This window comes from Stigmatopora argus, chromosome 4 (assembly GCF_051989625.1).
Source record: "Stigmatopora argus isolate UIUO_Sarg chromosome 4, RoL_Sarg_1.0, whole genome shotgun sequence".
In the NCBI taxonomy this organism is placed as follows: Eukaryota; Metazoa; Chordata; class Actinopteri; order Syngnathiformes; family Syngnathidae; genus Stigmatopora; species Stigmatopora argus.
The window spans coordinates 3,760,798-3,783,503 of record NC_135390.1 but is presented as its reverse complement, the minus strand read 5'-3'; the positions used below and the strand labels follow the sequence as shown (position 1 = coordinate 3,783,503).

General features: G+C 39.0%; 1 protein-coding gene across 4 annotated transcripts; it reads right to left on the bottom strand.

Annotated features, from left to right (window-relative positions):
- Nucleotides 1–1,540: 1,540 nt before the first annotated feature.
- Nucleotides 1,541–19,039, bottom strand: LOC144073344 (dysbindin-A-like). 4 transcript variants are annotated; one of them, XM_077599088.1, is made up of 10 exons: nt 18,831–19,039; nt 16,945–17,001; nt 14,993–15,043; nt 14,869–14,929; nt 13,161–13,293; nt 12,279–12,411; nt 10,623–10,645; nt 7,007–7,153; nt 6,728–6,853; nt 1,541–4,514 (listed from the first exon to the last, which is right to left on the bottom strand). In XM_077599088.1, the coding sequence occupies exons 1-10, from the start codon at nt 18,884–18,886 to the stop codon at nt 4,255–4,257; spliced, it is 1,047 nt and encodes a 348-aa protein (XP_077455214.1). In that variant the 5' UTR covers nt 18,887–19,039; the 3' UTR covers nt 1,541–4,254. The 4 variants fall into 4 exon arrangements, with proteins under 4 accessions (XP_077455214.1, XP_077455215.1, XP_077455217.1 ...); XM_077599089.1 differs by having other exon boundaries at nt 6,728–6,850; XM_077599090.1 differs by lacking the exon at nt 1,541–4,514 and adding an exon at nt 4,550–5,723.
- Between the last annotated feature and the right edge of the window lie 3,667 nt (nt 19,040–22,706).

The following is a 22,706-nucleotide window of genomic DNA, read 5'->3' as shown; positions in this document are numbered from 1 at the left end:
TGTGATTAGTTTATTTAAATACTGGCTTACCAGCAGTTGGCATACAAAGTGTGCTTGGAAAAAAATGTCACAATTCCATAAAACAGCATAAGGTCAAGTAGAAACAGTCAGGGCAATCTTCAATAAAGTCTAACATCCAGAATTTGATCACAGTGCTCAAATAAACCTTAGTCACACATGCAAGATATGAAGAAAGACGTGCTTATATGTTTGCAAGACATTTTTATCCATCTTAATATACAAGCACCCAGGATCAAATTTGCTTATATTCTTTGGTAAATTGAATTGAATATGTTCTTTTCATTTGATAAATACCGTAATTACTCGAATATAACACACATATTTTTGCTATATAATTAATTCCAATAGTTGGGGGTGCGTGTTATAATCAATAACTAAAATAAATTAAAAATTTTCGATCGAAAAAAGCATTGTCAAACTCACTTTGACGCACGGACATTGTGCAATTTCCAACTTTGAATTCAAAATACACGTATATTAAAGATCGTCAAGCCTCACAAACATCACAATCCTGCATTAATAAGCTGGAAAGTAGAATACTACATTGTAGTGTAGTACGTACTTGTATTTAGAAATATGTCCAGCGGGGGGCAGTACATTCCCTTGTTACATGTGATAGTCTTTTCCATTGTGCATATCTTCAAATCATTTATTTATTCAATTTGTATGTTCCTTTTCTTGTTTGAGAATGACAATAGATATTTGAATTAAAACATGGTATTGTCAATTGAAATGTAGTCAATGTTCAAGGAAGTCTAAAAGGTATTGCAACATAACATGTCTACATGATATGTTTGTCCACTCTGTGTATCATCTATTGCCCTAAAATTCAAACGCATAACTCCAACAACTGCACGACACTCGACACGCTCGTACCTGAAGATTTCTCTATCCGGTTTTGAACAAAACAATCGTGAAACGAAGAAAAAAAGGTAAGATTTCTGATTTTCGTCAGCGGGAAATTTTAGGTGCGCACTATATTCGAGTACTGCGTTTTTCCAGATTTTTTTGGCCCAAAATTACCTGCGTGTTATTTTCGAGTGCGCGTTATATTCGAGTAATTACGGTAATTGATTCAATGTCATGAGGACAATAATTCACAGTTGCCTTGCAATTCCGATGTTGGGTGTTTGAGTCCAGGCCAACCATCTGAGGAGAGGAACATGTGCATTTTCTCTGTTGTGCTTGAGGGGGATTTCTTCAAGTACTCTAGCTTTCTCCCATATTTACCAACTCTAGCTCACATGAAGACTCTAAATTGTCTGCAACTATAAATAGTTATCTTTATCAACTCTCCAATTGGCTGCCGACTAAAACAGGGAGCACACTGCCTGAAGTTCAAAGTCAAATTGTATAGGTTCCAGCCCACCCACGACTCACGTGAAAATTCACAAGTGTCGGTTATGAGTGAACGTGTAAAAAATTAAATAGCTGGAAGAATCAATGTCAATACCGACTGTACACTCTAATTTCATAAGATTTGTTATCTACTTAAAATTTATATAGACCCAAGGGCACGTGACAATGACATAGAATTTATTGGATATGCGTAAATTGTTATACATATATTGATGTTATTTAAAATGGTCTTAATATTGTGACCAATATCATTATTGTTTTTTATTTAACAAGTTGCTTCAACTTCTCACTATACTTTGAGGAAAATATTGTTTTTGTTGCTAATGTAGTCTACATGCTGAAAAAAACACCAAGCCAAAGCAAATTTGAAAATATGAAGAGATTATTTCCAAAATACTATGAATGCAGTAAGTAACTTATAAAGAGCTTCAAAACTGACAAAAATGACATTTTTCTCCTGAAACAACTACTGTAATTGGCTGAGTTTAAACATGTTCACATGCTGTATGGAATAGAATATTGTTCAAAAACCTTTTTAAATGCAATTTTTAACATGTAGAGGATTCATTTTTTAAAAAGTCAAAGATTTGCATTAGAGAATAATTCAGACATTCATAATACATACTGCTTTGTAACAAATAGAAAATAGTTTTATATTACACATGATTACAAGGATTGTCTTTGTAAATTGTCAGCCAACTCCTAACCGTTAGAGCAAACCTAATTGTATAGATTAAGTCAATGGAATTCAAATGTGCGCAAAAAAAAGAATAAAACGGGTGAAACTGACATCACAAATGTATTTAACGAATAACCACATTTTTAAAAAAGATAAGACAAGATATTGAGGACGTAGAGGCCCCATAACAACCTGTTTGTTCTCTTCGTGGGGATATCTAAGTTTGAAAGTGGTGGTCTGATGCAGTTTGCACATCCTTAAAGCACAAAAGGGCTTAAAGCAGTGGTCACCAAACTACGGCCCGCGGGCCGGATACGGCCCACCGGCACATTTTGGACCGGCCCTTTTTCCTATTTGGCCTTGAAGACTGGGACGTTTTAATCTTGTGTTTGGTTCATTGCACCCCTGCTGAGCCCACAAATCATCCCAGTTAAGCAGGGCTTCGCATTGCTTCTTTGGTGACACGCGCGGGGAGAGTGTTTCCCTTTGATGCACGCGGGCACGTCCACCGTTGGATGCGCGAGCACAGTGATACCGAGACATTTGGACGATCGCAGGTGAGGGCGGAGCCCTGGGACCATCGCGGACTATTCAAGCATATAAAAACTGTGCAACCTGTTTGAGAACGGAATAATGGCGAAAAAGTTAGGTAAGAGACAAATTGATTCAGAATGCAGGGTATTTAACCTGGAGTGGACAAACGATTATTTTTTTATTCAATGCAAAGAAAAGGCTGTTTGTCTCATCTGTCAAGAGACGGTTGCGGTATTCAAAGAATACAATCTTCGCCGACACTATGAATCCCATCACAAAGACAAGTACGATAGCTTGCAAGGCCAAATACGAGCAGACAAACTCTCAAAGCGAAAAAGTGGACTACTATCTCAGCAAAATATATTTGTACGCCAAGCTCAGCTGAACCAGGCATCCGTTCGGGCCAGCTTTCGGATTGCTAAACTGATAGCAAGCAGCGGTAAGCCTTTCACTGACGGAGAGTTTGTTAAGAAATGTATGGGTGCTGTCGCGGAGGAGGTGTGTCCCGAGAAGAAAGATGCATTTAATGCCGTAAGTCTGTCGACGAATACAATGACCAAACGCGTTGAAGAAATCGGGAGTAATGTATATGCCCAGCTGCAGCAGAAGACGAAATAATTTGACTTTTTTTCATTAGCACTGGATGAAAGCACGGACGTGCAAGACACAGCGCGACTGCTCATTTTTATTCGTGGAGTTAGCGCAAACTTTGAGATATGAGAGGATCTGGCAGCCCTCCAAAGTCTCAAAGGGACTACAACGGGAGAGGATATTTTTGACAAAGTATGCCAAACCATGGAGCAGTTGGACCTGGACTGGTCAAAGCTAGCTAGCATCACGACTGACGGGGCTCCTAGCATGGTGGGCGAAACTCGCGGTCTAATGGGACGCATGAACCGGGAGTTGGAAAAAAGGGGTCTCACCGCCCCGCTACGAGTCCACTGCCTAATTCACCAGCAAGCACTGTGCTGCAAAGTGTTGACGTGAGAGAGATTCTGCTCTGACAACTGAGCTGAACTTTTGTGTGTTAAGATTGTGCATGGCACAACAGAAAGTTAATCTTCCATGGCTTTTTTTTCTATGAAGAACCCAGAGAGGGTTATTTAGTTATTATTTATTTCATAAAGTGTTATTTATTTCCTGTTTTTTCTGTGAAGAACTCAGAGGGTTATTTAGTCATTATTTATTTCATTAAGTGTTATCATTTGTTTCCTGACTTTTTTTCTGTAAAGAACCTGGAAAGGGTTATTTGGTTATGTGTGGCTTTCTGGAAAACATTTTTTTTTTTAAGCTCCCCTACGATCGTCATACTTTTTCTGTTACAAACTGACACCGGCCCCCCATCAGAGAAGGGAAAGGTTATGTGGCCCTCACAGGAAAAAGTTTGGGGACCCCTGGGCTTAAAGTGTATCCTTCCTCATCTCCTTTTCTTTAAGAAGAAACTATGACGGAAAGCTATTTTGGAGGGAAACCAAAGAACATCTGTAGATAAATGACATGCACTCATTCAATGCATTTTTGATTTGTCTATTGCATTGTTCTTAAGATAGAAATACAACTTGTGTGGGCTAAGCAGGTTCTCTGAAGTTCAAGTTGGGTTGGGGCAGTAAAGGTTATTGCATTTAACCCCTTGAGTTATATAAAAGGGCACAGCTGTTCAGTTACCCACGTGGTATGTTCTCTGGTGAGTCACTGTCGTCAGAAGCATTGACTCGGTCAAGATCCCGCAGGCCAACCAAAGTCATGTCCAGCTGAACCTCTTCCTCGTCTAATTGCACTACAGGCTCATCACTGTCCTCACTTAAGCCCTCTTCATCTTGGACACGTTCAGAATCCTCGTCTGACGAGTGGTTTTCCAGATCTGGGAGTCGGCTCAGTGGACTGCTTAAGGATTCTCGAGAGCCTGACTTGAGATCAGGACCTGTTTGATATGACAAGTACAGTTCTTCATAAGACTAACAGATGGGTTGGTTGAAACTAGGCATGTCCCGGTGCACATCTTTTTTTCCAATCCAATTTGTTTTTTTCCCCAAATATGTTTTGTCAATGCCCATATTTTGGACCAATAAAAATAATGCAAAAAAAGTCATGTACCAGTAGAGGACAAATTGCATTTTTTGAAATAAATTCAACCCTCCTGATACCTCCAGTTTAAACATATTAAACAATATTCTGATTTATGATTAGTTTTCTCAAGAGAAGTAATCCCACATGTTTGCCTCGTGGTTAGATTTACAGCAGCCGAAAAGCACAAATGGTACTGAAAACCGACGTGACAACTGGATTCGATCCAGTCCTGTGACCAAATTGATACTGCCTGATACTCACTCGATACAGTAATCCCCCCAATATTGCGGTTAATATAGACCAGACATGGCCGTGATAAATGAAAAACCGCGAGTTAGGATCACCCCCTTTATTACTTCCACAATACATTTTTTGTGCCTAAACAGAAATAAGAGTACACAAGTACAATTATCAAGTGTATATTTATTAAATATTACAGCTATAAGAATATCAAAAAACTGTAGTGTATTAATATCTAAATGTAATGTGTTTATATATAAAAATGTAAATACTTTAAATATTGTACTCAGTTCCTCTCCGCTTGATATAAATGCCAAAAAACAGGTTAATGAGAGTTTGGGTCCTAGTCCTCTTGTGGCCATGGGTGCATTGTCCGTGATATTTGAGGGCTTACTGTACTCGCCCGACTAAGCATGGGATGGAAACATGTCAGGTAACAAAACAACCTAAAAAACACCATTATCTGTTCTGAACGAATCAGTGAAAACATAGTCTTCATTCTTGTTTTTTTAAGCACAAGGACAGTCGAACTTTTTTATTAAAGCGGGCTTACCACTAAGCCAGGCAGCAGCATTCCCACACATGATGATCCGCACATTCAGTTAATCTTTGAATAAAAATGTCCGAGAAGGCATCCTTCCAAAAAACATGATGCTGCTTGTTCCGGCCGGGGACGTGTCGCGGGGCAGACCTTGCACACCGTCGGCATGCAAAGCGGGGCTCAACTTCCACTGCGGTGTCCCACCGTCCTTGCCAGCCCAAGTGCTCTGTTTTCGGACAAGGCTGATTCCATTCGCCGTAACGTTGCCCAGGGCCCGCATTTCTCAAAAAAAAAAAAAAAATTCCCCTTTGCTAATGCTCTGCCATCCAATTCGCTAAGCAAGTTTTATTTTCAAATAAGTGCCACGGCATAGGGCTCGCAATCCTGATGACAATCCACCCTCACACGGGCTCCCGGACGCTCAGAAAGCTCTATTTTCGGATAAAAATGACGGCCGCTGCCCGCTCCACGCCATTTTTTTTTCTTCAGTTGAGTGACTTTGACCTTCTGTCTTCTGCCATTTTCCTAGTGGCAAGCGGAAGACAGCGGAGTGGCTTCCGCTTGTGAGTTTTAGCGTGGATATTTTTTTTCTTTACCAGAAAAAAAAAAATCAGCGATGTAGTGAAGCTGCAAAAGTTGAAGCCGCAAAGTCAAGAAAGATCACAGTACAGAGTATCTGATCGGGACATCACTAGTTATAACTGTACTGTGTGTGTAGAGGAGGGGTGCTCATTACGTGGAATGCCAATGTAATAGTGGTAGATAGCCTGAGTAAGATTTGGTCCGGTCTGTTAGTTTCCTTTGGGCCTGAACAATGAATGTCTCGTTTGAACCGCGATGTTGCAATGTGCAACTGCAATACTCACACTATCTTTGAACATACACATCTGACTCAGACAATCGTTAAGGTCTCAACAGGATCCAAGTAAGGTGCCGACACCCTCCGACAACATTTTCGACCGATCACAGCTGCTTGTTAAGTATTTTCTTTGAAAAAGCAGAGCTTAAACTTGGTGCGCTTGGTTGTTAAAGACAAGTCTCTGCTGAACAAGTACACAGAGTAATAATAGTAAAATGGAGAACAGAACACTAAATAGGCTAATCTGCTTGCATAACATATTAGCCTATAGCAATCCAGAAAACCTAAACAACAGGTCGTCAAAAGGGAGAAAAAAAAAGTCACAGGCACAGCCAAGTTATAAAAAAAAAAAATATGGGTCATTTCAAAGACGATATTTGAGAAATTGTCTGTTACCGTTATTAATTGTTCTGAGTAAAAGACTTACCTGAGGTGAGTGATGAACCAGAAGTTAAATCATCAGTAGAATTCAGGAAGTCATCCAAAGCCTCCTGGTCTGAGAGGTTGGTTATTGTCACCTGATCCAGAACCACCCCATCTGTGTCTGTTGCTTCTTCAGTCATGCATACAAAGAGACAATTCACATAAAACAGTAGAGAGTCAATTCCCCCCATACATTTCTGAATCTGCAAAATAAGATATCACTACACTGAATGGAAAATTATGTTGCTTAAATCTGTGGCACAAAAAAAAGTAGACTGTTCACCTTTGTGGTGAAGATATCCAGTTGACCGGTATATTTCCAGGTCTTTGTTAAAGGCTTCTTCAAAGACTTTTTGGCGTTCCTTCAGTTTCTGTTGCCTGGCCTGCTCAAGCTTTGCAACTTTCTGAGCATGTTTGCCATTTAGCTCCACTACAAACAGGGAAACACACTATTTTATAAACAGAATCCAATGTACATAATTTATTTGAAATAGTTTTTTGGTTTGTTTAAGACTTCATGTCTTACATAAATTTAAATGAGCATTGATTAAGATTTCCACTTTCGACTTCCACCATTATTTCATCCACCCGATGGTGCAGTGGTTTATCCGCCTGACTTTGCTGCGGGTAGTCTGGGTTCATTTCCTACTCAGTGAGAGTGTGATTGTGAGACTGAGTGGTCGTCTGTCTCTCTGTGTGGCCTACGACTGACTAGCGACCAGTCTAGGGTGTTGTCTGCCTTTCGCTCGAAGACAGCTGGGTTAGGCTCCAGCAACCCCCGCAACTCTTTCGAGAATGGGCAGTATGGAAGATGAATGAATGAACTTCCATTATTTCTTAAATGGCCCTAATATTTGAACAGACAAAACCATTTTTTGGAAGTACCTCTAACACCGTTCTCAATGGTTAGGATGTGATTTTCCCATTTTAAAAGACAATTTTGCAACCATGAAAAATTGTTAATGTTCTGATTCTGTGTTTGCAATGGATCCACACCCCACACTATGAGCAAATTATGAGATCAATTCTTTGTCCGGGTTTGCACAGCACTGTAGCTAAGCTAAGGTTGCTACCACGTTCATGGTGAGAATGAACTATTTTGTGGACCAGTAGAGCAAATTTCATTCTGAATGTCAAATGAGTTCTGACCAATATGCCTTTGAACGATGGAGACAAGTGATAAGAGCGGAAAATTGTCCACAGATGTCAAATTTGTTGTTCTCCTTGAAACGTAATGTATTTGTTTTTACTTTTCTTTTATTACTTTCCTATTTGGTAAATTCTAAGGCTGCAACAACTAATCAAAATCAAATGTGTTGCAACGAATTTAATTATCGACTATTGTTGGCAACTACTGTATTTTCACACCTATAGGGCGCACTTAAGTCTAAAAATTTCTCTAAAATGGTCGTTGCGCCGAATCGGTCGGTGCGATTCGTCTGTGCAGTAAATTAAATTTTTGTATGGCCCTGACTGCTTGAGTGACTGGTTTTATTTCTTGCCGGCACGCTACTTATTGCAATCAACCCAGCGGACGTTCACGCTAAAAATAGGTAAATTGGTAAATCCATTCAAAACATCACAGGGCAAGGCATTTCACTTCCGTGTGCTCGCAGCACTTTTAACCCTCAAAAACACTCAAAACTCAAAGAAACAGCACATTAGAGCTATACAGAGGAAATGCCTGACGTGAATGACAACAGAATGCGGGTGTGAACGCTTAGAAAATGGACTGAAGCCATGGATCGAACACAATTTAACAGCGAGGAGAAACAGCTTTGCTAACGGCTTGGGAGTGATGAATGCCGGATGGCCAACATAGTAGTTCAGGCAGGCAGCGTCGCACGAGTTACGTGACGATTTGGAATGAATTGTCGATGCCGATATAACAGCGAGGAGAATCAAAGGCTTGGGAGTTATGCATGTTGCGAGTTACAATGGATTGTCGGCCAGCACTGTTGTCCAAGCTTTCGCCAAAGCCGGAATCAAGATCCCGGAATACACAACATGTTGAACGCCGAACTCATTATATCAGATACAGAAGATTGGATTGGATAACTTAAGTCATCCCGTATTGTGAAAATTTCATTGTTACAGTAGCAAGAGGGTGAGAATGCAGATACAGGAAAGGCATTTTAGACATATAGATAGAAAGAAACCAAGCCACGCGACGGGTGGGGCCGAGTCGCAAAGGCCGCAGAACAACAAAGCAAAAAGCACAAAGTACAAAGCAAAGCATATGGGATGAAGATTTTGTTTAACTGCTTTAAATTCTATTAACTTATGTAGGTTTTACCTCAATAAAGTACTATCAAACTTAGTTTTGCTCGTGCTGTCTTTAAAAAACACGCTAGCGGCTAGCATAACATACGCTAGCCTAGTGTCATGCTAGCGCTTTTTCCGCCGAGGCGCCCTATATATTGACAAAAAAAAAGAAAATATACCCGCAACCGAGACTGCGCCCTATCAGATGGTGTGCTTTATAGGTGTGAAAATACGATATTTGCTGGTGTACTCGCGCTCATGGAAGAAATCCAGGTAGAGGAATGGGTGATACACATTCTTTTACAACATTGCTGCAATTTGCCATTAATCAAAATGTGGAGATGTTAACTTTCCTCTGAACTTTGAATTTGTCATGTTGCCTAATGACATCTTATGACCTCATCTAGTTGCAAGGAAGTTGTTGCAATGTGTCAAGTTGATGATCACAGTATTCCACATATTGCACTTTTTATTTATTCTGGATTAATTGTGCTATATTCTTAATTTAAAGAAAAACTGGTCAATTTTTGTTTACAGAATATATACCAGTGATTGGCAATTCAGCTCTTTGCTCACAGGGTAAAATGTCAACAAGCAGCACTCTTTAAAATTTGAATTAACATGATTTTGCCTGATTTTTGTAGATTTTATTTTGTTTCGTACTCAGAACCTTTACTTAACTAAACACTTGAACGAGTTTTATGTACCTAAAACAGTGCAGTTGTAATGACAGACGTTTTTTGAAATAGTCTTTCATTTTGGCTTCATTTTAACTTAAAACATGCCTAAAACAACGTACTGATTAAATTGTGAAGAAATTTTAAAAATGCCATTATTTATTTGTTAAAATAAATCGACCGATTGGTCTTTAAGGTAAATAATCTTTAGTTGCCGCGAGAGTAATTGACATTTGGAATATAAACCAAAGTTGTCAGTCATGTTTGTGTTACTGTATTTTATTAACGGGGTCGATTGACTGGGGCAAATATATGATCTTTAGGCATGTACATACATATTTTGGTCAGTAATTGAAATGAAAATGGATGGAGGACGAAAATCCTCCGTGGATGGTGTCAATGCATTAACAAATTAAATACTATTTGCAATTGTGCTGATATTTGTTCAGAAAAGGACAATAGTTCTCCCCTCAACGTGCACAAAACAAACAAGGACCACTTAACGTTTTATTTTTTCGGTCTCTTACCACGCTTAAAAAGATTTTTATTTCTGTGCCAACTTAACCCCAGTGTAATTTAATTTGATACCCTTATGTAAAAGACTGTGTCATGTACTCATTAGTTTTTTTATGTGTAATGTATACATAGTTTGTAGACTACACTTTGTGCATGTTCACACGATCATTGCTAAAATTGAATTGTAATTTGTTAGCGTCTGTCTTCCTGTGATTGAAGTGCAACATTGGTATGATAACACAGCATGATTTATGGCAAAAAGCTTTACTAGAAACTCGAAGGTTAGATGTTGTGCTGGTCAATATTTGGACCGTGAGTGCAATATTAAGTTTAGCCACCAGTCCTACACATTGATCTTTTAAAATAAAAGGGTAGACAACAAAATGAACCCTTAATGAGTGAATGAAAAGTATACCGCCTAACAACAATAATGATGCTTACCTTCCAGTGCTTCAAATTCTCTCCTGTAAAGACAAACCAGTGGTCAATGTATTAATAAACAGATTTTGCATCAAGTAAAAAAAGGTTTTGAAAACAGATTTAAAAACCATTTACTACTAAGTTGAAGCATTCAACATTTTTATTGCTAATGAAACTTGCAAGTAGCGTATTTTCACAACTATATGGCGTGCTTAAAAGTCTCAAATTTCTGCAAAATGGTAGCTGCACCTTGTATAGGCAGCAAATTGAAAATTCTACAGATTCTGACCGCTTGACTGACTGGGTGGGTGCATTCCTTGCCGACACGCTACTTGTACATAAAGGAAATGGGTGGCATGAATGACGACAAGATGTGAGTGTGAAAGGTCCGAGGGTGGAGTGGTTGGGTTGGAGTTTGTATTTCATAATATTATACATTAGCTTGGCCTTGCTATTAAAGAATCCTTTGCTCCTGGAAGCCTTGGTTAGGCTAAACAAAGAGGAGCCAGAACACCTTGGACTGCTGGGTACTGCACCTGAGGTATCTGTCCCCCACCACGGACGCTCCACAAGGGTTCCTGAGGCTTCGGTCCTCATCTGCTTTGACTATTGTGGACGTGTTTTGGTACACATGTATTAAACTCGATGCACATGCACGCATATAGATAAACACACTCAGACGTTCCCACTTGTGTTTCCACTCCTCCATTTAGAGTTGAAACATCCATGTAATAAAACAACAGAAACTGTCTCAACGGTCGTTCTCCTTCCCCTATTTGTGCGTGAATTTGGGAATGTCTAGTGGTGAACCAGACGGGGGAATAAAAGATGTACCAACAGAAACGTAAATATAGCATTGGTATGCATTTTGCAAAACAATATCGGTTTCATCCCCAGTTCAAACTGGAAGCAAACACCTATGTGGGGGAACATGGAAATCGGGCTGCAGCGAGGTACCTCAACATAAACAAGACCATCATTCGCAAGTGGAGGAAGCTGGAAATTTCTGGGGATGTAAGGCAAATAGCATAGGAGCGATGGATGGCAAACAGTTATACAAAGACTGGCAGGCAGAGTCAGGGGAGTTAGGCGACAATTTGTTAAACGATTGTGGATGCCTGAGCTAAAGCGTTAACTAGCTCTGTAGTTGGAGCTTTTGCCAAAGCCAGCATCACTTTTACGGAACCCCACGCTGACAACTCTGACTCTGACAGTGAGATGAACTCAGCCCATTGGGTGGTGAACTAGCGCACTTGGCCGAACTCTTTATGTGGGATACTTAAGATGAGGACTTTGACAGATTTTTAGATGTTTGAATGCTTGGACTTATATTAACACGAGTACACATTACATTAGATTAATAAAGAGCAATCAAACCTATTTATCTCCTGCTGCATGCTAGCGTATGTTTCATGCTAGCACTACCATATGTTGCGTCCATTGAGCCGGAGCGCCTTGTGTATGGGCTAAATACAGAAATTGCACCTGCAACTGAGACAGCCTTCTTTAAGTTAGTGCACTCTATAGTCGGGAAAATACAGTTGGCCCTAGAGAGTTACTCAAACACGTCTATTGTTGTCAATAGCAGCAAATGAGGTTGGTACAGTAGGGCTACTTTAGATCAAGACATTGATTGAAATAGGCAATACATATGCGAATAAATTACAGAGATCCCACCTCTTTTTTTTCTTATATATTTCTAGTTGGTCGAAATGTTGCTGCTTGAGTGTCTGTTGTTCACACTGATGGCATAATGTCTCCAAGTAGATCAGCCTGCTCTCCAACTCCTCAAAGTCACCTTCCAGATGAGCTGAATATGAAGACAAACACAAATTATTTAAGTACTATTAATTATACACAAAATTAGCTTGAGATCTGAATTCATGGAAAACAATAATTTCCCTTCATGCACACTTCCTCTGTGAACACACCTTCAATGTCTCGTGATATTTTGTCTATTAAGTAGTGTTTTCAAAATGTTTAAAAGGCATGCAGTCTTTAGTAAACTTGTGAACAAACTTTTTATTTTTTAACGCAACAATTACTATATATATTTTAAGTTTTAAATATACCTTTAAAGACAGGAAATTGACCAATGTGCCTACATTACATTACATATTCCAGACTATAAAATTGGAGTTTAATGTGAGATAGGGATATCACCCCAATCATTCCTGTCCTTTAGTGTGCATATAATGCACCTCATTTGGCCACAAAGCACCAAGAGGCTCCCTGCTGTATTTTCATCCAAACACGACCGAGTGAGTGAGTTCACATCGCTTTTAAGATTATTTTACTCATTCTGGCTCACTCCAAGAGCTGGCGGCCATGAGTGTGCTGTATTTTAATTCCAAACTGATTGAAGGGACATAATTTATCACCTTAAAAAAATATATAGATGGTTTTGACAGCATTAATATTACAACAATCCTACATAAGGGGGTTCTACTGTGTGCTATTACTGCCCAATACAAGGACAACTTGAGCGTAGGACTATAAAAAATTGATTATGGACATAAAATCTCAAAGGGATTCTCATACTGACAAATAATATAACACCTATTGAAGCAGTGATGGTGTCAAGTTCACTGATAAAAGTCGGCAAGCTTTGTAGTTGTTCCTGTAGTTTTGTCAGTGCTGATCGGCTCTTCTCCCAGTGCGCAGAGAGCATCACCACCTCACCGTCAACAGCCTGACAAAGTCAAAATAAAAAAATAGAGCTGTCCTTAACAAGAGCGTACCACTATGATTCTTCCAAAATTTCACACAACACGTGCTTGTATTTTTATTAGTTAGTTGGTGGTTCCCAAACATCTCACACCTTTCTACTGAAAATCATTTGTTCATAGTCAATGGAACAATCAACCTATTAAAATATCATTGTCATTGATTAACAACCACGAGAAATTCTCCACTAACTCCTGCAGACATAAAACTCGGATACAGAAAAATCTCTATTTGATGTCAATGATTTTTTTATCCCATCACCACCATAGAAATAATCGCCTAGAAGGGACCCAGAAATGACTCCAAATCAACAAATGAAGCAAAATTGCTCCGATTATCAAATGTAGGTGACGAAAATTAATAGGAAGCAACCCACAACTCATCTTTCATGAAGCTGACGCAACCCATAAATGCCAAATCTAATAAAAGAAAGCAGAATTGTACTAATGTGAGCAGGAATTGACCTTACATCAACAGCATGAAAATATTTCCACAGGATTTTTCGAGAAATGTTATTTTTTAGTTACCTATAAGAAAATAGTTTATGAGACAAGGAACAGTATTTGAATTGCAGCAACCTGTACGGTGTGAATGTAATGACCATGGCTAGTTATAGTAGATAGATAACATAAAACATTTATTGATAATGATTGATTTTGTACTAACAAGTACGCAAATTGTTAGACCGATACAAAATAAAATTCCCTCAATTATCGCAACTTAACTTCTTGCGAATTCACTTGTTCGCGATTTTTTTCTGCTTTCAATTATTGAATAAAAATATATATTTTTAATGTTCATAAAAATGTGAACATCTACACTGAAACTTGTAAGCGGAAGCCACTCCCTTGTCTTCCGCTTGCTACTAGGACTCAGCACTGAAGAAAAAAAAATAGTATTCTTTTTTTAAGTTCATAAAAATGTGAAAATCCACACTGAAACTCGCAAGCAGAAGCCACTCCCCTGTCTTCCGCTTGCTACTAGGACTCAGCACTGAAGGAAAAAAAAGGGAGTTACAACACCCTACTTTGCGATGTTTCGATTATCGTGGCCATGTCTGGTCTACATTAACCGCGATATTCGAGGGATTACTGTAGAGTCTACAGTAATCCCTTACATATAACATAAAACAATGATTATCTAGAGTGTAGATAATCATTGTTTTATATGTATGAGGCAACACAGTGACCAAGTAGTTGGCACATCCGCCTCACTCCCCGTGGAATAGTTTGCCCACCCCTGCTCCCAATTTTTCCTAGAAGAGTGTGAGTGTGGCTGTTGTGTCATTTTGCCTTGTATATGGCTCGGAACCAATTTAGGGTAACCGCCACCTATTGCCTAATTGGCTGGTGTAGTAGGCCCCAAACCCTTGAGGATAAATGGTATGGAAAATGAATTAATTTAAATGAAGATTAGACTAACATTTTTAAAAGAGATTTGTGACCATATATCATGATGGCCCCTAGAACAGCAATATAGTGGCATGAATGTGGAAGAAATAGAAGGAAAAAAAATAAAAGAGTATAAGAAAAGAACATACCTCCGCCACCTGGGCACAGTCTTTTGTTTTTTTGTGGAGCAGGAACCAATTCTCTTCATAGCTACAAAAGTACATTTATACTATTAGCATAATCATACAATACTGTCTCTTTATCCATCCGTACCTGCTGAGGATGTCGAGTCCAGCACCGCAATGATAAAGATTTTCTTCATACCTAGGCAAGAAATATCATGTCAACGGTACTGGTTTCAAGGTTCCGATTCTTAGTTCAACCGCACTACACTTGTGTGAAACATGATGAAAACAACAGAACCATGTCTGCAAAATGCACATATGCAGTTCTGAGGCCATTCTGGGGCCACCAAAATAACATGGACAAGTGTATGGTGTGAAAGTGGGCTGCAGAAATCCAAAACGATGCTTTGATTTTGAAAATATGAGGAAGACTTTTTCAAGTTAGACAATTTTTTAAAAAGTACTTGTTTACATTGCCTTCAAATAATTGGTAGGTGGATGAGCCGGTCATCCAATTACAGGTTCAACAGCAGGTGGGACTCATTTCCATCATGGATCTACTTAAACCACCTAGGGCTTGACCAAGCGATAGAGGCTATCTATGCAATTGATTCCGAATCGATTGCCACGCTGAAGTCACACGAGATGAGTCATTTGTCAGAACTTGTAACTTGGATGATTTACAATACACTCGTGTTACCGAATTCTTCCGGTTTACACTGCAGTTGATGCGGAAGTAAGACACGGAAGCTGTAGCGATGATGCGAATTTCGAGGCATCTCAATTGGAAATTTGGTACTTTTGGTTGCTTCAAGAAAACATTTGGAGGCAATCGGTTAGAGTGAATCAGGGATGTGAGTTTTTGAGGAAGTCGAGATCCAACTGAGGTTGTTGTTGCTTGTGTTTTTTACTTTGTATGCGTGCTATCCCAATGAATGGTTTGAGCGTGGGGTAAAAGACACCACTGAGTTTTGCCCCAATTCGTCCCTCCGCTTCACTGTACCCTGACCTTATTTTTTCTGAAAACAGCGTTTTCAGGAAATACCGGTTTGAAGTGTTATTGATTGTTGACTTGTGGCTCTGTCAAAAAAAATACATGTAATTTGGCATGGACCTTCTGAACGGCCAGATTCAAAACCCTGCCAATTTTTGTTGAAATCCAGCAGATAGTTTAATCACAATCGGAGCATATTGGTTTTATATTTTATCGGTTTTCTTTGCTGTTAAGAGACCCAAGTACTTGAAACTCTGGATTAACAACCCCGACGGCAGACTGCGAACGCGTGTCGAATTTGGTGTGAATCGGACCATTTTTTTGGAAACCCGATTTTTTCAATGATCAATTTTTGATAGTTGTTGGAAAAATCTCGATACGAAACCTACTCTATGACATCCACAGACGTTCAAAGCACAACTGTGTAAATTTTCAGATAAACAGGCTTAGCCGTTTTAGAGTCCATAGGGAACGAACACCCACACACACACACACAGATGCATTTATAAATAAATTTAGATTAGATATTGGAACATGAGAAAAAATAATAGGGTATGGGATACCAAAAATATTTAAAGGTACTTTATTTATGGAACATAACTCGAGAAACAGTACAAAAGGAAGATGAGTGTACCTTAGTAAAGTCCTGCTGATAGCAAGAAAAAAGGTGATGGAGACTGTTGTATAAAGTAGATCATCAACAATGTGCAATATCTTAGATTGTGCAATATTGTAAGAATTTACCTTGCCAGGATGTGTTTTCATATTTTATATTGCTTTTTATGTTTTTTTTAGTGGGAAAACGCACTTTGTGGAGTAGCACCACCAATTTCGTTATACGCAGCTGTGTATGATGACGATAAGGCCTTTGATTTGATCAGCCTACTGAGCAGCAATGTATGTGCGTAGTGGAGTTATTTGTAAAGGAGTAAATTACTTATAGGTTAAGAATAAAAGAAGCACAATTTGAAGACAAATGGAACAAATCAAGGGGCTTCAAAGTAAAAATAAAACAACAAAAATGACACCGAAATTCCTGGATTCCATAACATGGACATATGGACCTAACCCCTGAACTATATTTGTAATTAGTAAATTAAACTCACCTGGACTTTCTTCTGCTGCTTTTGGATTCTTTCGATTTTTCGCCAAGCGTTTTCAAGCTATTGGGAGAAAAAGTGTATGATCAAAGCTTTTGCTTGAGTCTATTTTTAACACACCAAATTCAAGAGAGTACCGTATTTTCACGCCTATTTGGCGCATCGTATTTTACGCCGCAGTGTCAGTAACGAGTGCTATTTCTGTATTTTAGACACACAAAGCACGCACCATTTCATTAGACGCATATATATTATATATGGATGAACATCGAAACGCAATAGCGCTGGCTACCGGAAGCAGCTTATTTCCGGGTTCCGGTGCCCAGTGACTGCTGGGATCTTGCGCTAACACCCACACGCTAAAAACACGCTTTAAAAAGGCAACGGAAGCAAAACTGAGTTCGGTTGTACTTTATTTAGACATTTTACAACTTACTCACGTCATCATCACCCACAAATCCATCAAAGTCCTCATTTTCTGTGTCCGAATTAAACAATTGCCCAAATGAGTCTTCCAAAACGCTGGGTCCTGCGGTTGTAGTTCTTAAGCCTCCGGGAATGACGGCAAGCTCCGAGTTATTATATATAATATATATACATAGTTCACAGTCTAGCTTGGAATGCTCTGTTGACGCCAACATTTAGCGGCAGGATTTCTTTTGTAAATACAGCCGTAATGACGGCCAGCACCAAATTAGTGTGGTCGCCATCATTCAAAAATACAAAATTGGACTTACGAACATTTTTCGACTTAAACGCAATTTGCAGACATGTTCGTATGTACCGTTGTTCCTAAGTTGAATGTTCGTAAGTAGGGGAGCGTCTGTACACACACTCTTAAGGCGGGCGCCCCAGCGGATGAGTGGTTAGCGTGTCAGCCTCACAGTGCAGGTCCTGGGTCTAAATCCAGGTCGTTCTATCTGTGTACAGTTTGCATGTTCCCCCCGGCCTGTGTGAGTTTTCTCCAGGTACTCTGGCTTCACCCCCCGCGACCGTAGTGAGGATAAAGCGGTTCAGAAAATGAGATGAGAGATGAACTTCACATAGACATCTTTTCACTGTTACAGTACTTCCAGGTCATTGGCTAAACCATCTGGTTATTCTGCAATCCATTTGGAGGGTGGTTTTCTGTTTTCTGCCACGTATCTGTTTTTTGCGCTTTATTTTAAGGCATTTAAGATGATTTTAGCTGAACAGTCTATATTTAGTATCTTTATAAGCGTTCCCCTCTGCAATCAACTTATAAATCAAAGGAGGCCGTTTGATTGAATGCCAGGCTGCAATTTATTTTATTTTATTAATTTTTTAACAAATTGCCCAATTGCACAGCTTCTAGAGTGGGTATATAATGAATGCTGGGTTTTGTTGGTTTTCTGAGAATCTACTGCACCTACTGGTAAACTTGTTTTAGGTAGCAATAAAACAAACAAACTGCAAACGTCGATTAATCTGGTTATATTGAACTGCTAATATTTTTAACACTAAGTTTAATGTCGTTTACTAATACTTAAAATAACCTTCGAGACAACTGAAATTTTCGAGTTGAAAAATGGCTTGAGTTCACCTGAAAACTGTTTAGTCAGGCTGCACTTTATTTAACCTACTTAACTTGGCTATATGTCACATGATTGTCAGCTGAGAGCAATCAGTAGCAATGGTGCATCAACAAGGACAAAAACTGTAACTTGCATCCTAATAGTAAAACACTATTGGTCGTGGATAATCCAATTACCAAGTACATTCGTTTCAGTTTTATTCAGCTTTTAATATATTAAAAAAAGGAATTAGGAAACCAATAAATTATTACTAGTACTCTTTACCTAATCATACATCCTTGAATTAAAGAGAACTTTAACAGAAGAAAATAGAAGTGTGACATAAAATAGACAGACCCTGTCGTTAAATCCTGTTGCACCATGTGAAGTCTTTCTCTGAAGTTTTCAAACATAATGACACTAAGCAGTTAGTCTTCAGTGAGGATGATGTCCTCTGAAACGATTCGGTTCCCTTAAAAGTAGAATCGTGTTCGTGTTGTGGAGCCTGCATCACGTCTTCCGTTCTTCTTCTTCTTGAGCCGTTTTTCGGCAGTGGGAATAGAACACTGCCCCCACCTGGCATAACAGTTTCGCCCTGGTTAACCACTAAATGACCTTTTTGAGTGTATATACAGTGAGTGGTACCCCTATATTCGATCTTAATTCGTTCCGGGACTGAGCTCGTATGTCGATCTTCTCGTAACTCGAGCGAACGTTTCCCATTGAAATGAACTAAAAAGAAATTAATTCGTTCCAACCCTCTGAAAAAACACCAAAAACAGGATTATGGATTGGAAAAATGTTTTATTTCTTCTATTTCACCATCTATTAACAAAGTAACACACAACTAGTGGTTTAATAGCAGTGGCGGTCCGTGCATTTTCTCGTAGCGCCTTCAACGAATCAATCCAACCCTCAAAAACTATTTTATGGCTATAAAACCTCTACTGCAGCTACAGCTGCGACACAAAAAATAATCAATAAATCAATGCATAAAAATGGGGTAAAATCCACTTCCTAGCAGCATTTAATGATTAAATAAAAATACTGGAGATTTTCAGACATTAAAACTGGACCAGGGGGGTGATTTTCCCGGGAAAAGACAGCAATGAACGTCAATGGTGTACCAGCAAACATTGCCCGAAAATGGGGTAAAATCCAGCCGAAAACAGCATTTATTGATTAAATACAAATACTGGAGCTTTTTAGACATCAGAACCGGGCCCGGAGTATCATTTCCCCGGGAAAAGACAGTGATGAACGTTGATACGTCCATATACGTCCATACACGAAACGGCAAGAATTGTACTAAAGAGGGGTAAAATCCACTTCCTAGCAGCATTTATTGATTAAATACAAATACTGGAGCTTTTCAGACATTACAACTGCATACCTGTCAACCTCTGCCGATAACTGCCCTTATAAATGATTATTGATTCCCCTTACAAACCCCCCAAAAAACTTACAAACACCGTACGAGTCGTACGGTGTTTGTAAGTTTTTTGGGGGGTTTGTAAGGGGAATCAATAATCATTTATAAGGGCAGTTATCGGCAGAGGTTGACAGGTATGCAACTGGGCCAGGGGGTGATTTCCCCGGGAAAAGACAGCGATGGACGTCAATGGCGAAACGGCAAAAATTGCACTAAAATGGGGTAAAATCCACTTCATAGCAGCATTTAGTGATTAAATACAAACACTGGAGCTTTTCAGATATCAGAACCCAGCCCACAATTGAAATATTATTTAGGAATGTAGCCATATTTTACTCACCAAAAATCATTTTTAACTGTACTCAATATCTATCCTCCTTTCTTTCTTCCTTCTTTTCTATTGCCATCGAAGCTAATGCTGAAAGTCGAGCCTGTCCTGTCGTATTTCTGGCATAGTCCGTCTTGAAAATGGCTTTAAATCAACAAAACAATATATGTGCCTGTGCAGCTCACTACAGATACAGTTTGGTAGCTCTGGCTAATCACTAGCCAATCATTGTTGGAGAAAGCGATGACGTATCCCTACGCCTGCGAGAAGGCAATGACGTATCCCTACGCCTGCGACAAGGCATTGTGGTGTTGCCAACTCGAAATCTGATTGGTTAAAGCAACAGTCTTATCGACGCTTGTTTAATGCAGCAGAGCCTGCAGAACTGATTGTGAAGGCCTTGAGGCAGATTTCTGACCCTGGCAACAAATAATAGCTGTATTGTGATTGGTTAAATGCTTCAATATGAAAACACATCTGGAAGCAGTGCAACCAGGGGGAAAAGCAATGAAAGGAAGCTAACAGACAATTTGGAATTATTTAATAAGTATTGATGGACAAAATATAATATATGATTCTGATATTTCTTAGGCCAGCAGAGAAGGCCTTGAAGGCCCTGACGGCCCGCAACTGGTTACGTCATTGCCTTCTCGCAGGCGTAGGGATATGTCATCGCTTTCACCAACTATGATTGGCTAGTGATAGAGTGGACTAGCCAGAGCTAACAAACTGTATCTGGAGCAAGCTGCACAAGCAAATATATTGTGTTGATTTAAAGCCATTTTCAAGACGGACTATGCCAGAAATACGACAGTTAGCTTCGATGGCGATAGAAAAGAAGGAAGAAAGAAAGGACGATGGATATTGTGTACAGTTAAAAAGCATTTTTGATATTTTTGAGATTTTAAATAATATTTCAGTTGTATGAAATTCCCGGGAAAGTAGTCCTCTGGGCCCGGTTCTGATATCTGAAAAGCTCCAGTGTTTGTATTTAAGCTCCAGTGTTTGTATTTAATCAATAAATGCTGCTAGGAAGTGGATTTTACCTCATTATAGTGCAATTTTTGCCGGTTTGCCATGGACGTCCATCGCTGTCTTTTCCCGGGGAAATCCCCCCTGGCCCGGTTGTCATGTCTGAAAAGCTCCAGTATTTGTATTTAATCAATAAATGCTGGTAGGAAGTGGATTTTACCCAATTTTAGTGCATTTTTTGCCGTTTCGCCTATGGACGTATCGACGTTCATCGCTGCCTTTTTCCCAGGGAAATGATACTCCGGGCCCATTTTTGTGCATTGATTTATTGATTATTTTTTATGTGTCGCAGCTGTAGCTGCAGTAGAGGTTTTATAGCCATAAAATAGTTTTTGCTGAAGGCGTCACTAGGAAATGCACGGACCGCCACTGATATATATCCATATGGAAGCTTATTGCATTCACCTTAAAAAAATAAAAATAAAATAAAAAAGCCCTGGCCGTTTTTCAAATTGATTAATTTGTTTATTTTTGGGGTTGGTTTTTTGAATTAATAATTTTTTGAAACCTCAGTTTTCAAATACATTTTCTGGGGTGTTTTTTTTTTTTAAATTAATTATTTTTTTCTTTGTTTTTCAAAGGAATTAATTTTTGGTGTCGTTTTTTGAATTAATTGTTTTTCATAACTCCGTTTTTCAAATTAATTCTTTTTTGGGGTTGTTTTTGTTTTGTTTTTTCTTTTTTTTTCAAATTAATTACATTAATTAAATTTTGGGTTTGTTTGTTTTTTATTACTTTTTCTTCTTCGTTTTTCAAATCAACTCAATATTTTAAATTAGAACATTTTCAGCTGGTGGTGTGCCATGAGAGTTTTGCAATGCAAAAAGAGTGCCGCAGCTCAAAACAGTCGGGAAACACTGATCTAGAATCTTGATCAGGGGTGGGCAAACAATGCCACAAAAGGCCACAGTCGGTGCAGGTTCTCATTCCAACCCATAAAGAGGACACCTTTTCACCAATTTGGTGTCCTACAAGTACAACCAGTGGATTGCAGTCAGGTGCTTCTTGTTTCCTGCAGAAATCTCAGTGGATAAAGCAGTGTTTCCCAACCTTTTTTGATCTGCAGAACACATTTTGCATTGAAAAAATCTCAAAGGACACCACCATCTCAAAGTCTTTAAATTTAAAACTATGTCGCCTATATTAACAATAGTCATTCTCATCAAAGTTTTATCAGCAGGAATCACATAAACCTACAAAATTATTCCAAAATCTAATTTTTCACACTGACCTAATCTCACCAAAAATTGATGTCTGCGGACCCTGAACAACTTCCGGTTCGAGTGATGCAAAAATAATTAATGCAATGTTTTTAATCGCATAATTTCATGACTTTTCTCCAAATATTATTTAAATCTCTTAATATTACGCAAAATAAATTGTGCTCACACAGACTTTACGTCGCCAAAAGTTGATGCCCTCGAAACCAGACTTCCAACTT

Excerpts from the sequence above, each read along its gene's own strand:
- LOC144073344 (XM_077599088.1), bottom strand. The coding sequence starts at position 18,886 with ATGTTTGAAAACTTCAGAGAAAGACTTCACATGGTGCAACAGGATTTA. Across the intron at positions 13,294-14,868 it reads ACTGTGCCCAGGTGGCGGAG|GCTGTTGACGGTGAGGTGGT; the intron begins GTATGTTCTTTT and ends TGACTTTGTCAG. Across the intron at positions 6,854-7,006 it reads TGGATATCTTCACCACAAAG|AAGCAACAGACACAGATGGG; the intron begins GTGAACAGTCTA and ends GCATGACTGAAG.